Consider the following 16724-nt stretch of genomic DNA (forward strand, 5'->3'; position numbering starts at 1 on the left):
CTGACATGTAGCTTGACTTTATCATTTTTACTTTCTATTCACGTTTAAAAATCCAAACAGTACAAAAGCACAAACGGTGCCTGTCCCTCCCGTCCCTGCCACCCAGTCTTCTTTCCCAGAGGCGACTACAGTTGCTTCCTGTCTATCTTTCCAGAGACAGTCTATGAATCCACCATCGTATATACGGATGTACAGCTGTCCCCCTCTTTCTGCAATGCTGTCAGAAGTGTACTATACACATTCCTGTTTATTTCATTTCACATGCTTGGAAGGTCATCCCTTATCTGCACACACAGACCTGCTTTCTCCTTACTTTCTTCTTAGCTTATTTTGGTTTACTTTTCATGATAGAAAATTTTTAGGCATATACAAAATGAGGGAGAATGGTTAATGAACGGTTGAACCCCCACATACCCATCATCAGCCTGGCTCGTTTCAGAGGCTGCTGCTCCTCTGCCACCATTTCCTTACCCTAGTCATCCCCACCTCCATCAGCAGGCGCCCACTCAGCAGAACAGACCCTGGGGCGCTCACACTGGAACGCTGTGCTGCTCACCGGCCCGTCTGTATGGCCCTTTAAGACAGCACTGCTCCTTAACAGACTTCTGCGTCTGGGTCCCTTCCCCAGCACGAACCTCTCTGGCTGGGAGACTGTGTAATTAGCTGCACCACCTTTCGCAAACAAACCAGCTTCTGCTGTGGGGAGGTGCATTTGTTCAGCTGAGTCAGTTCTCTCTTTGCACGAGGTATGTTGAAGCTATAAAATAATTAGGCAAGTGACAACTTAAGACCACAGTGTGAGGGCCCTTCTTTGGTCTAATAACATATCGTCGATTTACATTTCTTACAACAAACCATAAGTAATAAAAAGAAAAATATAAATTTAGAAGTGGGGGGAGGGGGATAGGGAAGGTAGATGGGGTAAAAGAGGTCGGATATGTAAAACTGGAAGTTACGTAAATTATATCCAGTGAATTAAAAAAAAAAAATGGACATATGAAAAAAAAGAAATTCAGAAGCCACCTGGCTCAAGTCAGCGGCAAAACACAACAAGTTTAATTGTCCCATTCAGGCTGCCCAATAATATAGCTGCACTGGAAAATTAGAAAAAACAAAAACCCTTAGCCCCAGAGTGAAGTAGCCCAAAAGAGGAGAAAAGTGTAAACATAAACACTTTAAGCATTTTTGTATCCTAAGGCAACTTTAATTCAAAAGGAGGTGTTTCTTTGGTAGGGTTCCCTCGGATGGGAAGGAGAGGAGGGATGTCTACAGGTAGAACCCACCTGGTTATGTGCCCACCTAGAGACCCACTGTGCAAAACCCCAGCCCCTTTAGCACCCACCGAGCTAGCATGCTGGCAGACAGGCACAGGAGGGTGACAGCTACAAAACGGTCATCTGCCAACGTAAGCCCTTTATCTTTGGTTACAAATAACTGCACTGCTCCTCAGTACGAACCAAGTCAAATCAGCGTGCTGCCAAGGGCCCTGCTTCTGGAGAAACAGCATCCCTGCCTCTGAGGATGCTGAGCTGCGGCAGCGCAAACCCTTACCTGAACTCAGGTTTCACACCGATATCTTTCTGCTGAAGGTCTTGAAGGCTTCTTGTGATTTTGTTAAAGGCGGCATCCTAACAACAGATTTTAACGAAGCTTTAAATTTCTTAGAAAGCAAAGAATAAGGCTTTCATCCTGGTTGATGAAGATTTAGAACTTACCTCGCTTGCCTCCATGGTCCCCACATATTTAAAGATCAGATCATAAATATCGTGCTGAACGTACATCTGTGAAATCAATGGATCACAGCTCAGGGTGTGTGCGGGGGGTGGGGAGGGGCAACAAGGAGAGCCCCGGGCACTGCCACCTTCTCTCCCCTCACTGCCCTGGCCTCTCACCTCTACTGCCTGCTTCATCAGGTTCATCTGGGCTTCCTGCCTGGCAAGCATTTTCTAGAAGACAAGAAAAGTACAGTTAAAGAGCTTAGATCTGAAGTGGGCAAACTGCAACTCTCTTTTGAAAGTCCTGCTGCTTACCAGGTGAGAGTCCCTCAGAAGCTGCTGGAGGCATTTGATGTAGAGAGCATTCACCGAGTCCTGTGCAACAGAGCAGACAGACACGTCACTCTCGTAACGCGAAGCTGCAACGCCAAACTCAGGACGCGCAACGAGTCCTGGAGCGAGGAGAACACTCCGCAAGATGTATTTCCTGGGTGACAAATTTTAAGTGCTAATGCAAGCTGATCAAACTGATAATGTGATTTTTTTCAACTTCTTTTTTTTTTTGGTGTATATACATAAGGGTAGGAAGAAAATTCTTCTTGGGGTTAACACAGGCGGTAACAATATTCATTTATTCATTTTTTTTTCATTCTTTTCTTTCCCTTCACATATTTAGTCATCCGAACATAAAAGGTAAACAGAAAGATCTCAGTTCTAACAGTTAAACAAAATAAAATGAAACAAAACAACTGTCAATATTCTAAACCAGGCACTATTTATACTATTTTTCATGTTATTCTGAATTCGATGTTTTAACCCATCATTTCCGATAGTCTTTCTTTATTCTTTTTTTTTTGGTGAGGCAACCTTTGGTTGACCTCACAGACTGCAAGGACCTTGTCAGCTTACAATCCCTTATTATTATTATTTTTTAAATTTTTTTATGCCTATGGCACCTGGTCTTCCTAGGTGGTCTCCCATCCAAGTACTAACCAGGCCTGACCCCGCTTAGCTTCTGAGATCAGATGGGATCAGGCTTGTTCAGGGTGGCATGGCCATAGACTCCGACTCTTTCTTATCCCAATACTTAATCTTAATTCTAATAACTGTTACTACTAATAAAATTCATTTATTCATTTTTATACTTTTCTGTGATTTTCAAGTTTTCTACAGTGGCTTGTACTACTTGTAGAGTTAGAAATATTTCAATAAAATTTCCAATGGTGGAGGCGGCAAAGTTTCAGAGTGAACTGAGAGGGACCCCAGATCTCTAAACCGGCCTGAGACAGGGCATGCCCGGCAAAGCAAGACACGGCTACTGACTATGTGATGACGGAGGCTCTTTCTTTCACATTCCCTGAATGCTCGCTGGAAAGAGGCGATGTTCCTGTCAAACCTGTCCGAGTGTCTTCCCAAAAACTCTCTCACGTCTTCGATGGTTTTCAGAGAAAAGGAATCTGAGGGTGTTGATGGCTCTTCTGAAAAAGAGACAGAGGGTCAGGCTGGCTGAAGTCTTCACTGTTTCCTAATGGGGGATGTGCTACATCCTTTGCCCTATTCCCCTGGGGTTTGGGACCCCCATCTTCCAGGGGAGCAGGGAGGTAACCTTATCTCAAGATATTGCCCAAGGACAGCCCAGTTACAGGAGAGCCCGAAGTCTAGACAGTCCGGTCCTCTTGAAGTCCTTTCCTGGGACAAAACCGGAACTATCAGGGACCACAGGCATGACTCGTGAGGCTCTGGTAAAGAAACCCTGATTCCTGATAAGAAGAGCCTCAGAGTCCATTTGGCATACTGTTAGCTCAATTTCCTGGAGCAACTGAAGAATTATTATTCATTATAATGTGATGTCAAAGAAGCACAACAACAGGACAGGGTGGGTGAGGCCGGAAACAAAGCCAGGCTGCTACTTTGCCCGATTACGGGGGACGACATCCACACTGAGGTCCATGTGAACACTGCCTCCTGGAATCATGTAATATCCAATCTGTGCAACTACACGCAGCACAGCCGCAACCCAGGTCTCCCTAGCTCAAGACAACTTTTCAATTAAGTTCTATGGGGAATTATAGAAACAGTTATGCGGGTTTCTAGTGGGCTCCTGAATATTTTACAGGATGTATGTAACAATTATGTCAGAAGGAAGTTCAACAAACACATTTCTCCAAATCAGAATGGGGTTTTCTCCCAGAATACCTGAACTCTCTCTCTTTTCCAAAGGATGGGCTATACACAGTAGGCTGAAACTTTCTTCTTTTTCATTGTAGAAAGTTTCTTCGAAAAGAATGGGCACTGAGAGAAGAGAGGCGAAACCAGCTCCTAATTTAATCCTGTTTCCTTGTATAAAGACATCCTGAAACGAGAGAACCGTCACTGTACCACCAGCCTTCCCCCTCCCAGCCTGGACCCCAAGAGGGCACCTCGTCCCACCTGCCCATTCGTTCCGGTGTGGGTTTGCAGAGGTAGAACCACTCTTTTATTTTACTTTTTGATACTAAGATGGTTTTCTTTCCTCTTTGTTGCCCTGGCAGCTGTGTCTACCTAGTATTCTGATCCTTTTTAAATGCTGCAACAGAAGGAACACTACTGTGTTCCTTACAGTATCAGGAAACCTGTGCCTTCCAGGAAAAGAAAAAGTGAGAAGGCTCCCATCTGAATAAGACACCAGAGTGACTGTTGCTGCAACGTGCACGGGGCTGGAGGACACACGCTACGGTCCTCTCCACGGCTCACCACTCTGGCCATGGCTGGGGGGCCCAGGGCAGACCCGCCACGATAAACCCGACTGCTCTGTTCTCTTTGTAGATTTGGGTACCCAAAAGAGAACAAATAAACTATCCAGGGTCTGGCAGCTGTGGTGAGCAGATGCCTGACAGGAAAACAGTGGGATGTCTCATGAGCCACATGGCTGCTGACCCTTGAGCTGGCATCCACGTCACCCTATGCCCCATCCCTCCTCAACCACACAGCACCCGTGAGCCCCGGCTGTCGGGTCCAATGGGGCCAATACTGGTGAGAAGGGTAGTGTGGGCCCCTCCCCTGGCCAGGGATAGGAGGGAGACTGTGGACAGTTCCGACTAGGAATGGAACCATCCACCTCTCGGAAACTACTTGTTTCCACTTAAAAAATAACAAAATGCATACCCCAAAGTTAACATCATGAGACAGATGACATCATGTGCTTCAGGATAGACTGAGAAAGACAAAACACCATGCAGGGGCATTCCAGCGAAAAAGGCGTAACTGCTCATCTAATCACGGGGAACATCAGAGAGCCCACACTGAGCGGGAGTCCGCGAAGCAAAACAAAAACGTCAGTGTCATGAGAGACAAAGACGGACTGAGGAATTCTTTGAATTAAAGGAAACTGAAAGACCAACTGAGCGTACTGTGTGATCCTGGACCTAAAAAAAAAAATTTTTTTTTCCTATAAAAGGACATTATTTGTATAAGTAGCACATTTTGTATGAGGATGGCATGCTGGAGAACAGTATTCTATCAATGTTAAATTTCCTGAGTCTGACCACTGCACTGCAGCCGTGTAGGAAATTCACACTGAATTGTTTTAGAGTAAAGGGACATGGTGTGTGCAACTCATCCTTCTGAAAAAGGTTCAGAAAAAACAATAATAATACATGTATTTCATATTCATATCTCTATCTCTTTATATATTTAGCTTATCTATCATCTACCTATCTAGAAAATAAAATGTTAATAGGTGACCAATCTAGGGAAAAGTATATGAGAGTTCTTTGTACGTTACTGAAACTTTCTGTAGGGTTGAGATCGTTTCAAAACAAAAAGTTTTTTAAAAATTAAATATTCATCCTTGCTGTCTAATTTGTGGCCAAGAAACCAAAGAGCTTTCAAGGTCACTGGAATAATAGCTTACTCTCTCGGGACTTCGTTGAAGAGGTGTTCCAGCGACTCCTCCCAACTCACAGGCAGGAACCCCGTGAGCTGAAGGAGAGATGCCGGCCTCTCCTCGCCCTCCAAGGCCACTGTCAGGGCCCCGCTCACCCCTAACATCCCCTCTTTCCTTAAAGGTAGGGGCCCTCCACCCCCATCCCACAGGACTGCTATGTGTGTCAAAGCCATCATTAACATAGACATGAAAAGGTGAGAAGCAGGGTTCTGTCCCCTCCAGCCACCCAAACACTGAGTGAGCAACCTTGGTTGACCCACAAAGAAATGAATACCTTTCCATTTAAGGTCTGAAAGTGTTCTTCCACTGGTATCAAAATATAGGATTCAAACTGACAAGTAGACTGAACGTTGCTTGTCAGGCTTCCTTTGCAGGGTACTAAGACCTGGAAAACACAATTAGGGTGAATATTAGAGAGAGAGGTGTCATTTAAAACTTCAGCAGATGTATCTGAAAACTTTCCAGCTGGAATTGTTGTGGGGACTTGCTGGCAGAGAGAATGCCTGGGGTCACTTGCCAGAATGGCAGCAGTTGCTGCCAACTGACGATTTGTTGTCATGATGGAGCCCAGGCAGAGGAAGGCGGCATGCGTATTCTTCCATCTCAGACCTGCAGACTGGGGGACTCACTCCCACCCCAAAGGGTCCCTCCCACAGCTAACCCCTGGCGCCCGACTCGACCCTCAACAGGCTCAGGAATGATTCCAGATGACGAGAGATAGTTTGGGAAGTACAGAAAAGTGAAACTAAAAAGTCACACATAATCCCACCACCTGAATGACAAACACTGTACATTAAGGCAGTTTCCTTCTCATTTTTTTCTTTGCCTTTTTTTTTTTTTCTCTAAGACTAGTTGTGACACAAGCTGCAGAAACAGTTTCCTATCACAGGCCACCACCTCCACCAGAGATGTCTCGGGGTGCCAGACTCTCTGGAGAAGGCTCAGTCTGAAAGGTGAATTTTGGTCTGACTGTGGCCACTTCGCTGACCGGACACAAGCTTCTCATTTCAATGCAGCGAAGGGAAGGATCTCTACTCGACGTTGTCTCCTGCCCTGGAAACCAGACACGGACCATGCTTTGCGCAGGGACTCACATTTAAGAAGACTCCCTCAGACTCAAGTGTACCTGGAAGGAAGGTGACCAAAGTGGCAAAGCCCCGCAGAGCCCCATCTCCTAAAGCAGCCCAGGACAAAGCAAACAGCTTCTGCGCTGTCCTCTTTGTATATACAAGGAAACAAAGGCTCAAGGGAGTTGAGCAACTTGTCCAGGGTCACACAGCCAGTAGCAGAGCCATGATTCAAGCTACTGCCAGCTTCCTGACAACTGCCCTGTCCCGCTGCCTCCTGGAGCCAGGGCTAGAAGCACAGCCCAGTGCCTGCTAGAGTTGACTCGGCAGACAGCATGAAACCGGAGCCTGTGGACGCAGTTGTCGTCAGGCTCCCTCAGGCAGGTTAGAAAGAGCAGCGTGGCCTCTCTCTCCACAGAGAGACACACCAATTCCTCACAGCAGAAAGGGAGGCACTCCCTGATGGAAGAGTCCGTGAAGTGGCCTTGCTCCACCTCAAAAAATCATGACTGAATCAACCAAGATCTAGATTTAACTAACAATTGCAGAAAATAGAGAGGACAGAAGACCATGTTAAACACGTCCACGGATTACAACTGGCAAAAGCCACAATGCAGGAAACTCTACAAGATAAATGACCTGGATAAATGAATTGCAACCAAAGGAAGAGAATGAGGAAAGGGGAAGATATAATTAAAAAGAAACTTAAGACTGGTGATGGTTTCACAAGTTTACATACATGTCAAAATTGATCAAATTTAGTTGTCCTTCAGTTTAGCTCAATAAAGTTGAGGTAAAAAGAGACTTAAAGACCTGTCAGTCCAATCTAATGTATGGATCTCCTCTGATTCCTGATTTGAACAAACCAACTGTAAAACAAACAAAAAATTATGAGATGATTTGGGAAATTTGAAGAGTGACTAGATATTTGACAATACTGAAGAATTATTGAGGAAATTTTTCTGCTGTGATAATGGTATTGTGGTTGTTGTTTTTTTTTTAATTTTTTTTTTATTATGGTAACATTGGTTAATGAAATCCAGAAAGTTTCAGATGTATGATTCAATAGTAAGGCATGTATATATTGTATTATATGTTCATTGCCCATTGTTAGATTTCTTTCTGTCACTGCATATTTGACCCCTTTCACCCCATCAACCTCCCCTCGTAGTTATGTTTTTTTTAAGAGTCCTGTTCATTTAAAAGTACATTCCTAAATATTTACAGATGAAATCATATGACTACTTCATATAATTTTCTGTCTGAAGGTAGAGGGCAGGAAGGAGTAGAAATGTGGCCACTGAACTGATGACTACTGAAACTGGGTGACTGGTGCATGGGGCTCATTATATTATTCTTTCTACTTTTATATGTTTGAAATTAAACATAATAATTTTACATTTTAACAAAAGGAAAACTTAAAGAAAGAAAAGGGAGGCCCTTGGGTATGAGCCTGAATTGAGAAACAACCTCCAGGCTCCCTGGGGGCATCCCGGAAGCAGTGAACACCAAAAGAAGATTCTGGGGACCACAGGCAAGGGAATGTCATGAACCCGACCTAGAGGGTGCTGAGTGCCCAACCAAGAGAGGCCAAGAGATGGGCCCAGTCCAGCCCTATGGATGAAGGAGTCACACCAGAAAGGGCCCGAAGGACCAGGAACTTCTGAGGTGCTTGGGTGAACTCCACTCCAACTGTGATTGCATTCTATCTACCTGTTTATGAAAGCCTTCTCCACCTCCCTAACTTGCATTGAGCATGACTGGCTTCGGCTGCACTGTGTCCCCATTACCCAACACACTGCTCAACGTGCGGTAGGTGCCCAATTAATGTTTATTCGGTGAATAGAGGGCCCTCCAGTCTTGGGACCCCCTGTTTTCAGGCAGACAATGCTTCCTGGAGCATTTTATTGCACACAGAAGCCAGTGGCTGGTGCTCTGTGGCTCCATCCATCTCCATCGGAGTCCTGAGTCCTGCGGGGTGAGGGGTGAGGAAGCCAGCCACGGAAGACGGTAGAAGGGCAGCTACGAAGCTGCTCAGAGGAGGGGGGGTCAAGTGCCTTGGGGACTCGCCTAAGATGAAGCTTCAGACTAGTTCTGGAGTAGATGTCATGGAGTTTTGTTTTTTGTTGTTGTTGTTGTTTTGCAGTAGAAAAGAAAAGTTTTATTAGAAGGGAAAGTACACTTCCAGACGTGGAAGCAGGCCTGAGCAAGAGAAGCGTGGCTCAAAAGGCCGACTGACTGTCATGGAGTTTTAATGGCCTATGTGGAGTTCATAAAGTTTAGAGTTACGGAGTAGGCCATAAGTTAGGGACCTACTCATTTCAAAGTTTAATGACAAAACTTTTTATTCTAGCCCTTTTATAAAGAATTTTAAAAACAGCAATTAAAGAAAAGACAAGTAGAATAAAGATAAGACGGCCTCAGTGACGCTCACTCCTGGGTACACTCCTGACTCCTGCCCAGGCTGAGTTACATACTCCATGGGAACCCGTGACAATGTCTGTGCTGACACTCATTCCTCTGTCCTACAGACAGCCTGTTGTTTCTAGAACTTCCTGAAGGCATGCCATGTTCTCCACTCATCTGTGTAATCTTGGAAACCTAGCCCGGTGCCTGGCACATAGTACTCAGTAAATGTTTGCTGGCTGGATCTATACTAAATGAATCCTGAGAAGTGGAATATGGCCATCAGTGCTCTTAGCTGGGCTGTCTAGGTATTTTACTTGAAAGTCAGTTCTCTGGAATTTATAAGACATGCTGCTAAGTTCCCAAGTTAGCTCTCAAAAGCCTACCTACTCCATAATTAAAGGACCACAGAAGGAACCACATTTAATCTCCTTTTGTAATTTCTGTTTTTCCTGTAGACAAATGGATCCCACCCCAGTCCACCTGGGAAACCTGGAGAATTCTCTCCCCGATGCCTCATGGACAAGAGCCCCAGGGGTGTGGCAGGCCCACCCAGCCTGCTCTGAAGAAGCCACAGAGCATAATTAGCTGGATGGCTATAAGAAAGGAGGTGACTACTAGAAGCAATGTGTGGGTACCACAGGCCTCTGCGATTCACCCCTGGGGAACATAGGCGAAAAGGCTTCTATTGTCCGGTCAGGGGACAGATGATGGCAGGAGGCGGCCACCTGGACGTGGAGGCGTCCCCACCAAAGGAAGCCTTGGGAAAGAAGTCGGACTCCATGAGGGGCTGGGGCAGGTAGAGGAAGCAGTCAAGCTGCATCCTCAGCTGCCGCACGCACGGTCACATGAGGATTAGGTGGCCCGCAAGCTTGACTTGCAGGGAGAGGTCTGAGGGCCAGTTACTCCATAAGGGTAAATAAAGGTGGCGACATATGTTCATATTTTTTGCTGTGTTCTCAGCATCAGACATAGTGCCTTGCCTACAGTAGCATTTAATAACTAGTGTGAAAAGAATAAATGTCTTTGGAGAGCTTTTATGAGATTTTTCTTTTCTTCTTTGGCAACAGCTGTATTCTCCAATTTTTAAAAAAATAATGACCTTTATGACTTCTAAAATCCAAAGTGAAAAAATTCTAAGAAAAATGTATGAATCACAAAACCAATCAAAAACCGGAAGGGATTTTAAGAAACCAGGCTCTGAGGGCACAGGGACAGACTGGGTGGCGTCCAAGTCAGTTCCAGTTTTCCAGAGTGGCAGCTGAGAACCTGACATCAACTTGAGTTAAACCGACCTCTCCTTTGGTTCAAATCCGCAGCCGCCTGACATGCTTGTGTGAAGTCACACCCCGTGGCAAGTGGGGAACACGGAGAAGAGGACAACACACACAAGACTCCTCAAGCAGAGGCCAAAAACGGATGGCACAGAGGCACCCGCACTGTGTCCCGACATGATGTGTAAGATGCCGCCAATGCCACCAACTGGACGGAGCTGCGGTGTGGGGTGTGCCTTCTCGCCAGGCAGCAGAGGCTCCACGGACAGGTATGGTTTCTCTCACACACCTCCTGGCTGCCTGTGAAAGCTTTTGAGACTCTGGCCTCTATTATCAAAGTTCTTTCACCACAGTTCTTTCCCTTTAGCAAATGCCTTTGAAAGCGACATATGAATGTGTTCACACGTTCTATTATTCTACTGGAGTGAGCACCCACCTCACTCGTGAGGCTCTGGGGAGGAATATGATTTCTGCCCTGGAGAAGCTCTAACGGTCAATGTGAAAACAAGAGAAACAGAGGAAAATACCTTAAGATCTCTGTCAACATGGGCTGAGAGTTCAGAGAAAGGATTACATCTTGGGCTGGTGCAGTCCCAAGAGGCTTCCTGGAGGAAGCAGTAATTGGTGGTCTCTCTCTGCTTGTCCACATATCGAGCATGGTCTGGGACTCGTTACACTGAGCAGGTTTGTAGCTGACTCCCTCTCAACTTAACTGAAGTCTACCATATTTCTGACCTTGTCAGGACTGTTAGGTCCACGTCTAATGCAAAAGGACAATCCTCAGGACTGACGCACTTACAATGCCATGGATTTGGGCCACCTTGTTGCACAAGTCTGGACGCCACTTCTGAAGAGCCAGATAGAAAGGATTTTTCAGAAGATCTTCATCATACAGAGCCATATGGACTTCGGATGGGGCAAAGTGAATCTCCTGGAACAAGGGGGGAAAAAGCAGTAAATGAGCACTTTCAAATTTGTATAACACATGAAGGTCTTGATCTGGCAATTTCTAAAAACCATCCCTAACATGTAGTATTCAACTCTACAGACTTAACACTCCATCAGGAAATATCAAAGATAACCCACCAATTCCAAGATGACTCTTTTTACTGGTTAAATGTATAAACTAAGTTCAGAAAATCTTAATAAACTCCAAATCATTGCAAATGTAAAAATGGCTATTTTAAAAATATCTTACATGATCAAAATTATGGCACTTTAAAGATATGCATGCATTTTTAATGAAATATTTTAGGCAGACAGAAAAGTACAAAGTAATATAAACCTACCACTCAGAATTACCAAACTTTAACACTTGGCCATATTTGCCTCAGATTTTCTTTGTAGACATAAAATATATCAGTAGACCAGAACCCCAGCTGTGTCCTGCCCTGATCCCATTCTCTCCACCTCTTTCACGATCCTAAAGTTGTGTATCCTTCTTACTCACGTTACTAGTCCTTTAATATTTGTGTATTCATAAATAATCTAGAATACTGTTTTAGGTGGTTCAAAATTTACATAAACAGTACCACACTATAAATATTCTGGAAAATAACCTTTACAATCAACATTACTTTTGCAAGTTCTGTCCATGCTGATCCTTACAGCTCTCATCCATTCATTGATTTCTATATGGTATCTTTAAGTAAATGTGACACATTTATCTCATATCCTATATTTAAGATGCTTCCACATTTCCAATATTGCAAACAATGCTTGAATGAGCTCTCTATACCCTTATGGGTTCCATAAGCACATATCTAGGAATGTCCTTAGGAGAGAGGCACTGCAGAGTACATCCACCTGTACTGTCACCAGATGCTGACAACGCTGGACCGCTTGCTTTCCGCCTCCATGAAAAACGCACGAGCGTTCCCCTTCTTCACATTGCATTCCAGTCAACACTTTTAAGTAGCATCAGATTATTTCATTTCTGCCAGTCTATAAGTATAAAATAGTATTTTGCTGTTTTTAATTTTCATTTCTCTAATGAAGTAGAACGTCATTTCCTTGTTTTATAAATTACCTTATCATGTCTTTTGCCCACTTTTCTAATGAGTTGTTGGCCTTTTCCTCATGATTTTTAGTTCTTTATATATCTGGATACTAAAACATGTTGTAAATATCTTCTCTCAATCTGTGACTTATCTTTTCCTTTTTTGAGATGGGTATTTGTAGAAATTGAAGCGTTTGATTTTGATGTAGTTGAACCTGTCAATCTTTGCTTTAATAATGGTCAGTGCTTTTTGGATCTTAAGAAATCCTCTCATCCAGCATGTCCTTAGGTAAAGTGACTTCGCCATTTCCCCAATCAAAAGGTGGTGTTTACTTCTCCAGCCCTTGAATCTGAGCTAGCTCTGTGATTTGCTCTAACCAACCAACAGGCAGAATTGACGCTCTGTGATTGGTGTCAGCCTCAAGAGGCCTTGCAGATTCCACTCTCATTCTCTTGGTGCCCTGAGACCACCATGCTGTGAAGAAGCCCACGGGGAAGACCATCAAAATCTCTCCAGCTGAATACAACTATGTGAGTTTAGGTGAGACTAGCAGGAGAACCATGTGCCAGCCCAGCCCACACAGTAGAAGGTAATAAAATGTGGCAGTTTTAAGCCACTAAATTTTGGGCTGGTTTGTTATGCAGCAAAGGCTATACTTGAAACTACGTCCTTTCCAAAACCAAGGCCACAAAAATGGTCCCTATAATTTCTAAGAATCTTGAAGTTTTTCATTTTTAGGACTTCAACTCATCTTTATTTTTATATATAAGTTGGGTATCTAATTTAATTTTTTTCCATATGGTAAACTGTCTTAGTCTGTTTGGGCTGCTATGACAGAATACCATAGACTGGGTGGCTTAAACAACAAACATTTATTTCTCAGTTTTGGAGGCAAGGAAGTCCAAGATCAAAGTGCTAACAGACTTGGTTCTTGGTGAGGGAACACTTTCCGGATTGTTGATCTTCTTGCTGCATCCTCACATGATGGAGACAGAGATCTCCTGTCTCTTCCTCTTTTTATAAGGGCATTAATACCATCATGAGGGCTCTACTCTCATGACCTAATCTAACCCCAATTAGATCCCAATGCCCCACCTCAAAATACCATCACATTAAGGATTAGGGCTTCAACATATGAATTTTGGGGGAACACCAAGCCAATTGTCCCCATCATTGTTTTTTGAGTAGTCCATCCCTTTCACACTGGCTGATAATGTTATTACCTTTGTCATACCCCAAGTTCCCATATATGTTTAGCCTGTTTCTGGGCTCTATTCTGTTTCAATGGTCTAGACATACCAGTGCTGTCCAACAGATATATGTGAGAAATGTTAATAACATATAACATGATTACATATATAATTTAAAATTTTCTAGTAGCCACATAAAAAAGGAAAAATTCTAATAAATTTTATTTATCTTAATATGTCCAAAATATTAATTTTCAACATATGATCAATATTTTAAAATTATCAATGACATATTTTACATTTTTTTATTACTACCAAGTCTTCGAAATCTGGTACCTTAATAGGACTTCTCAATTCATAATAGCCATATTTCAAGGGCTTAATAGCCATATGTGACTAATGGCTATTAGACAGAGCAGACCCACATTATTTTATATGACTACAGCTTCATAATAAGCTTTGCTATCTCATAAAGAAAGGCTTCCCACCTTGTTCTCCAAAATTGCCTGGTTATTCTTAATTATTTACAAAATCATGTCAATTAGAATCAGCTTATCAATTCCATAAAAATCCTGTTGGGATTTTTACTGGAACTGTACTGAATTTATGGACTAGAGAGTCAACATCTTTATAATAATGAATTTTTTCCATGAACATGGTATATCTTTCCATGTACATCTTCTATGTCCTCCAATTAAATTTTCTCCTTAAAGATCATATACGACTTTTATTAGACATTATTTGTATATTCTATATAGATTTGCTGCTATTGTGAATGGGGCCGCCATTGCCCCAGTCTGCTCCTCTTACCACCCATCAGTGTAGTTTTAATGGGCTCTCAGAGAGGAATATAAAAAATGAGCATGGAAAAGGATTCAGAGTTCTAGCCATGTCATTGCACCTGAGCCTCCATCTCAGTCTGTTACCTGTCTTGTAGGAGTCTTATTTACATGCTGCCTTCACTACTTTTGCCAACTGCATACCAATGTACCACCACATGGTCCTTTTGTGAGAATTAGAAAAAGGCACCCCATTTTCCCAGGGGGTGCTGTGTTGCAGGGCATATGGCTTGGTAAGCAGCCCACAGGCTACATATCGGCCCCAGTTTGGGCAGGGCATCTGTGTGATGAATAACCTTCACAGTGCACACAATGGCTCTATTGGTAATGTCTGGCATTTTCCTTTAAACACCCACTCCCTTTTCAAATGTATTTTTTTAAAGAACCCTATTACTACTTAAATGGGAAAAAAAAACAAAACCCAGTATTGATTCCCATATAGTTTTAAAATTAAAAATTATAAAAACAATCGACTTTAAAACCTTGCTAGATACTATTGCCTGCCAAAGGTTCTGAGCTTAACCCTGAAGGCTCTTCATTAAAAAGAGATAATCAGCAACTATTAAAGATCATTGAGTAAACTTATCCTTGATAGAATCAGATGAAGGAAAATGAAAAACTGAATTACTTTCTATGTAAAAATATTCCAGTATGCCTCCTTGGGGAAACATAAGAACAATATGCCTAAGTATATTATGAATTCTATCCCTTATGGTTAATGATAAAAATAGCACAAGGTTCATGTGAGGGTATCCAGGCACTGTGGTAACTTCTATACATCCTCACCCAATTTCAATGCTCCTGATAACTATAGGTAACTAACTATAACTAATGCTCACAGTAACTATTGGTATCATTAGCTCCATGCCACAGATGAAGAAATGGAGGCCTAGTTGGCGAACTCAAGGTTACATAGAATGAAAAACCGAATTACTTTCTCACTATGTAAAAATATTCCCATGTCTCCTTGAGAAAACAGCAGAACAATATGCATAAATATATTATGGACTAGGGGTTATTTCATGAGCCACAGATGCACAGATTCCATACTTCATCCCCGCCCCCAAAAAAAGTCCTCCTGACAGACAGCCACACAGGAGCCATATGGAATCACCTTGGTCTGGTCCGGCCAGAGTTGTCTTGGCTGCAGCTCCTGGGGACTGCCTAAAGGAGGCCCCTGAGCTCCCTGCAAATCCGCTTAGGGAGAAGGGCCTAGCATGAAAACAGCTACATATAATCCCTTCCTGGACCCCAGAAGACAGCTCTGCAACAATTCAGGTACCCGAATTGTTGAATTCAATTATTACCAGAGCCCAGATAATCCTTTTATGAGCCCCAAGCAGAACTGTATAATGTAATTTTGCTAGGACAGAGTCATAAGAAAACAAAATTCTTTCAGGTTCCTGACACAGTTGGTTCTACATGGCAGAGTGCAAAAGTACAGATGCCTTGGACAAAACCATAGGAGAAACAGGGTGTGATACGGCCAAACTAAAACTGGGGAGGGACGCTCCTGCTCTTCAGACTAGATGCTGGCAGAACACCAACACCTCCATCCCCGATATGAAGGTGACAAGGGCTGGCTTTGATGGAGAAACTTACAGCTTAGCTGGGAGACAAGAAATGTGCATCAGAAGTGGACAACAAACCCAGATCAGTGCTGGAAGAGGTAAGGACCAGACAGAGACAGGAGCAGCAGGGAGGGGCATGGAGGTGGGAAGTGGAGAAGGCATCCTGGCAGGGACCTGAGCAGGGCCAGAGGTTTAGGCGGCAGGAAAAGGTTCCTGTGGGCACAGAAAACCCAAGAAAACTTTTTTTGACTAGATGAGAAGATGAGTCCAGGGAAATAAGAATCCAAACAGAGCAGGTCTGAGAGGGGCAGCAAGGTAAGAGAAAGCCCCTGAATGCTGATATCAGAACATACAGTTCATATGCATGAACTATGTAAACACATAGGGCTCTTAGCAAGTATTGCTGGTGAATGGGACGGAGCTTACTGTTTTTCAGTCCCAAGCCATCTGCTTTCTCTTGGACAGCAGTCTTCCTGGTTGCCAATGACTGAACCCTCTGTCCAGGAGGAGGGATTCAAAGAGCTCTGTCCAGTTCTGTTCTCAACCTTTCTGTCCCAGGGTTAAAAATATGTAATAATCACACACAGTCTGGTGCTTAATGCAGAACTGAATTCTTATATAGGGGTAAATACTTAAAAATAAAATAATACTTAATGCCCTGACAAGTTTACTTGCAAGAATTAGTTTTACATTTTATAGTATCATAAAAAGTAAACTGACTTTTCCTTGTAAAACTA

General features: G+C 43.4%; 1 protein-coding gene and 1 non-coding gene across 4 annotated transcripts in view; both read right to left on the reverse strand.

Moving 5' to 3' along the window:
* ANKRD27 (ankyrin repeat domain 27) overlaps window positions 1–16724 on the reverse strand; it is a 49425-nt gene that overhangs the window by 29654 nt on the left and 3047 nt on the right. For all 3 annotated transcript variants that reach the window (XM_006926775.3, XM_015600432.2, XM_015600433.2), the window contains 9 exons: window positions 11187–11318; window positions 5915–6025; window positions 3912–4068; window positions 3039–3193; window positions 2031–2090; window positions 1893–1946; window positions 1716–1781; window positions 1552–1628; window positions 636–757 (listed from right to left, as the gene is read on the reverse strand). In XM_006926775.3, the coding sequence (XP_006926837.1) occupies window positions 636–757; window positions 1552–1628; window positions 1716–1781; window positions 1893–1946; window positions 2031–2090; window positions 3039–3193; window positions 3912–4068; window positions 5915–6025; window positions 11187–11288 (904 nt within the window). In that variant the 5' untranslated portion in view covers window positions 11289–11318. The remainder of the gene's footprint in view (window positions 1–635; window positions 758–1551; window positions 1629–1715; window positions 1782–1892; window positions 1947–2030; window positions 2091–3038; window positions 3194–3911; window positions 4069–5914; window positions 6026–11186; window positions 11319–16724) is intronic.
* On the reverse strand, window positions 2660–2778 carry LOC112474707. Its single transcript, XR_003044531.1, has one exon. It is a non-coding gene; the product is annotated as a 5S ribosomal RNA (ribosomal RNA).

This window comes from Pteropus alecto, unplaced genomic scaffold (assembly GCF_000325575.1).
Source record: "Pteropus alecto unplaced genomic scaffold, ASM32557v1 scaffold7, whole genome shotgun sequence".
NCBI classification, from domain to species: Eukaryota; Metazoa; Chordata; class Mammalia; order Chiroptera; family Pteropodidae; genus Pteropus; species Pteropus alecto.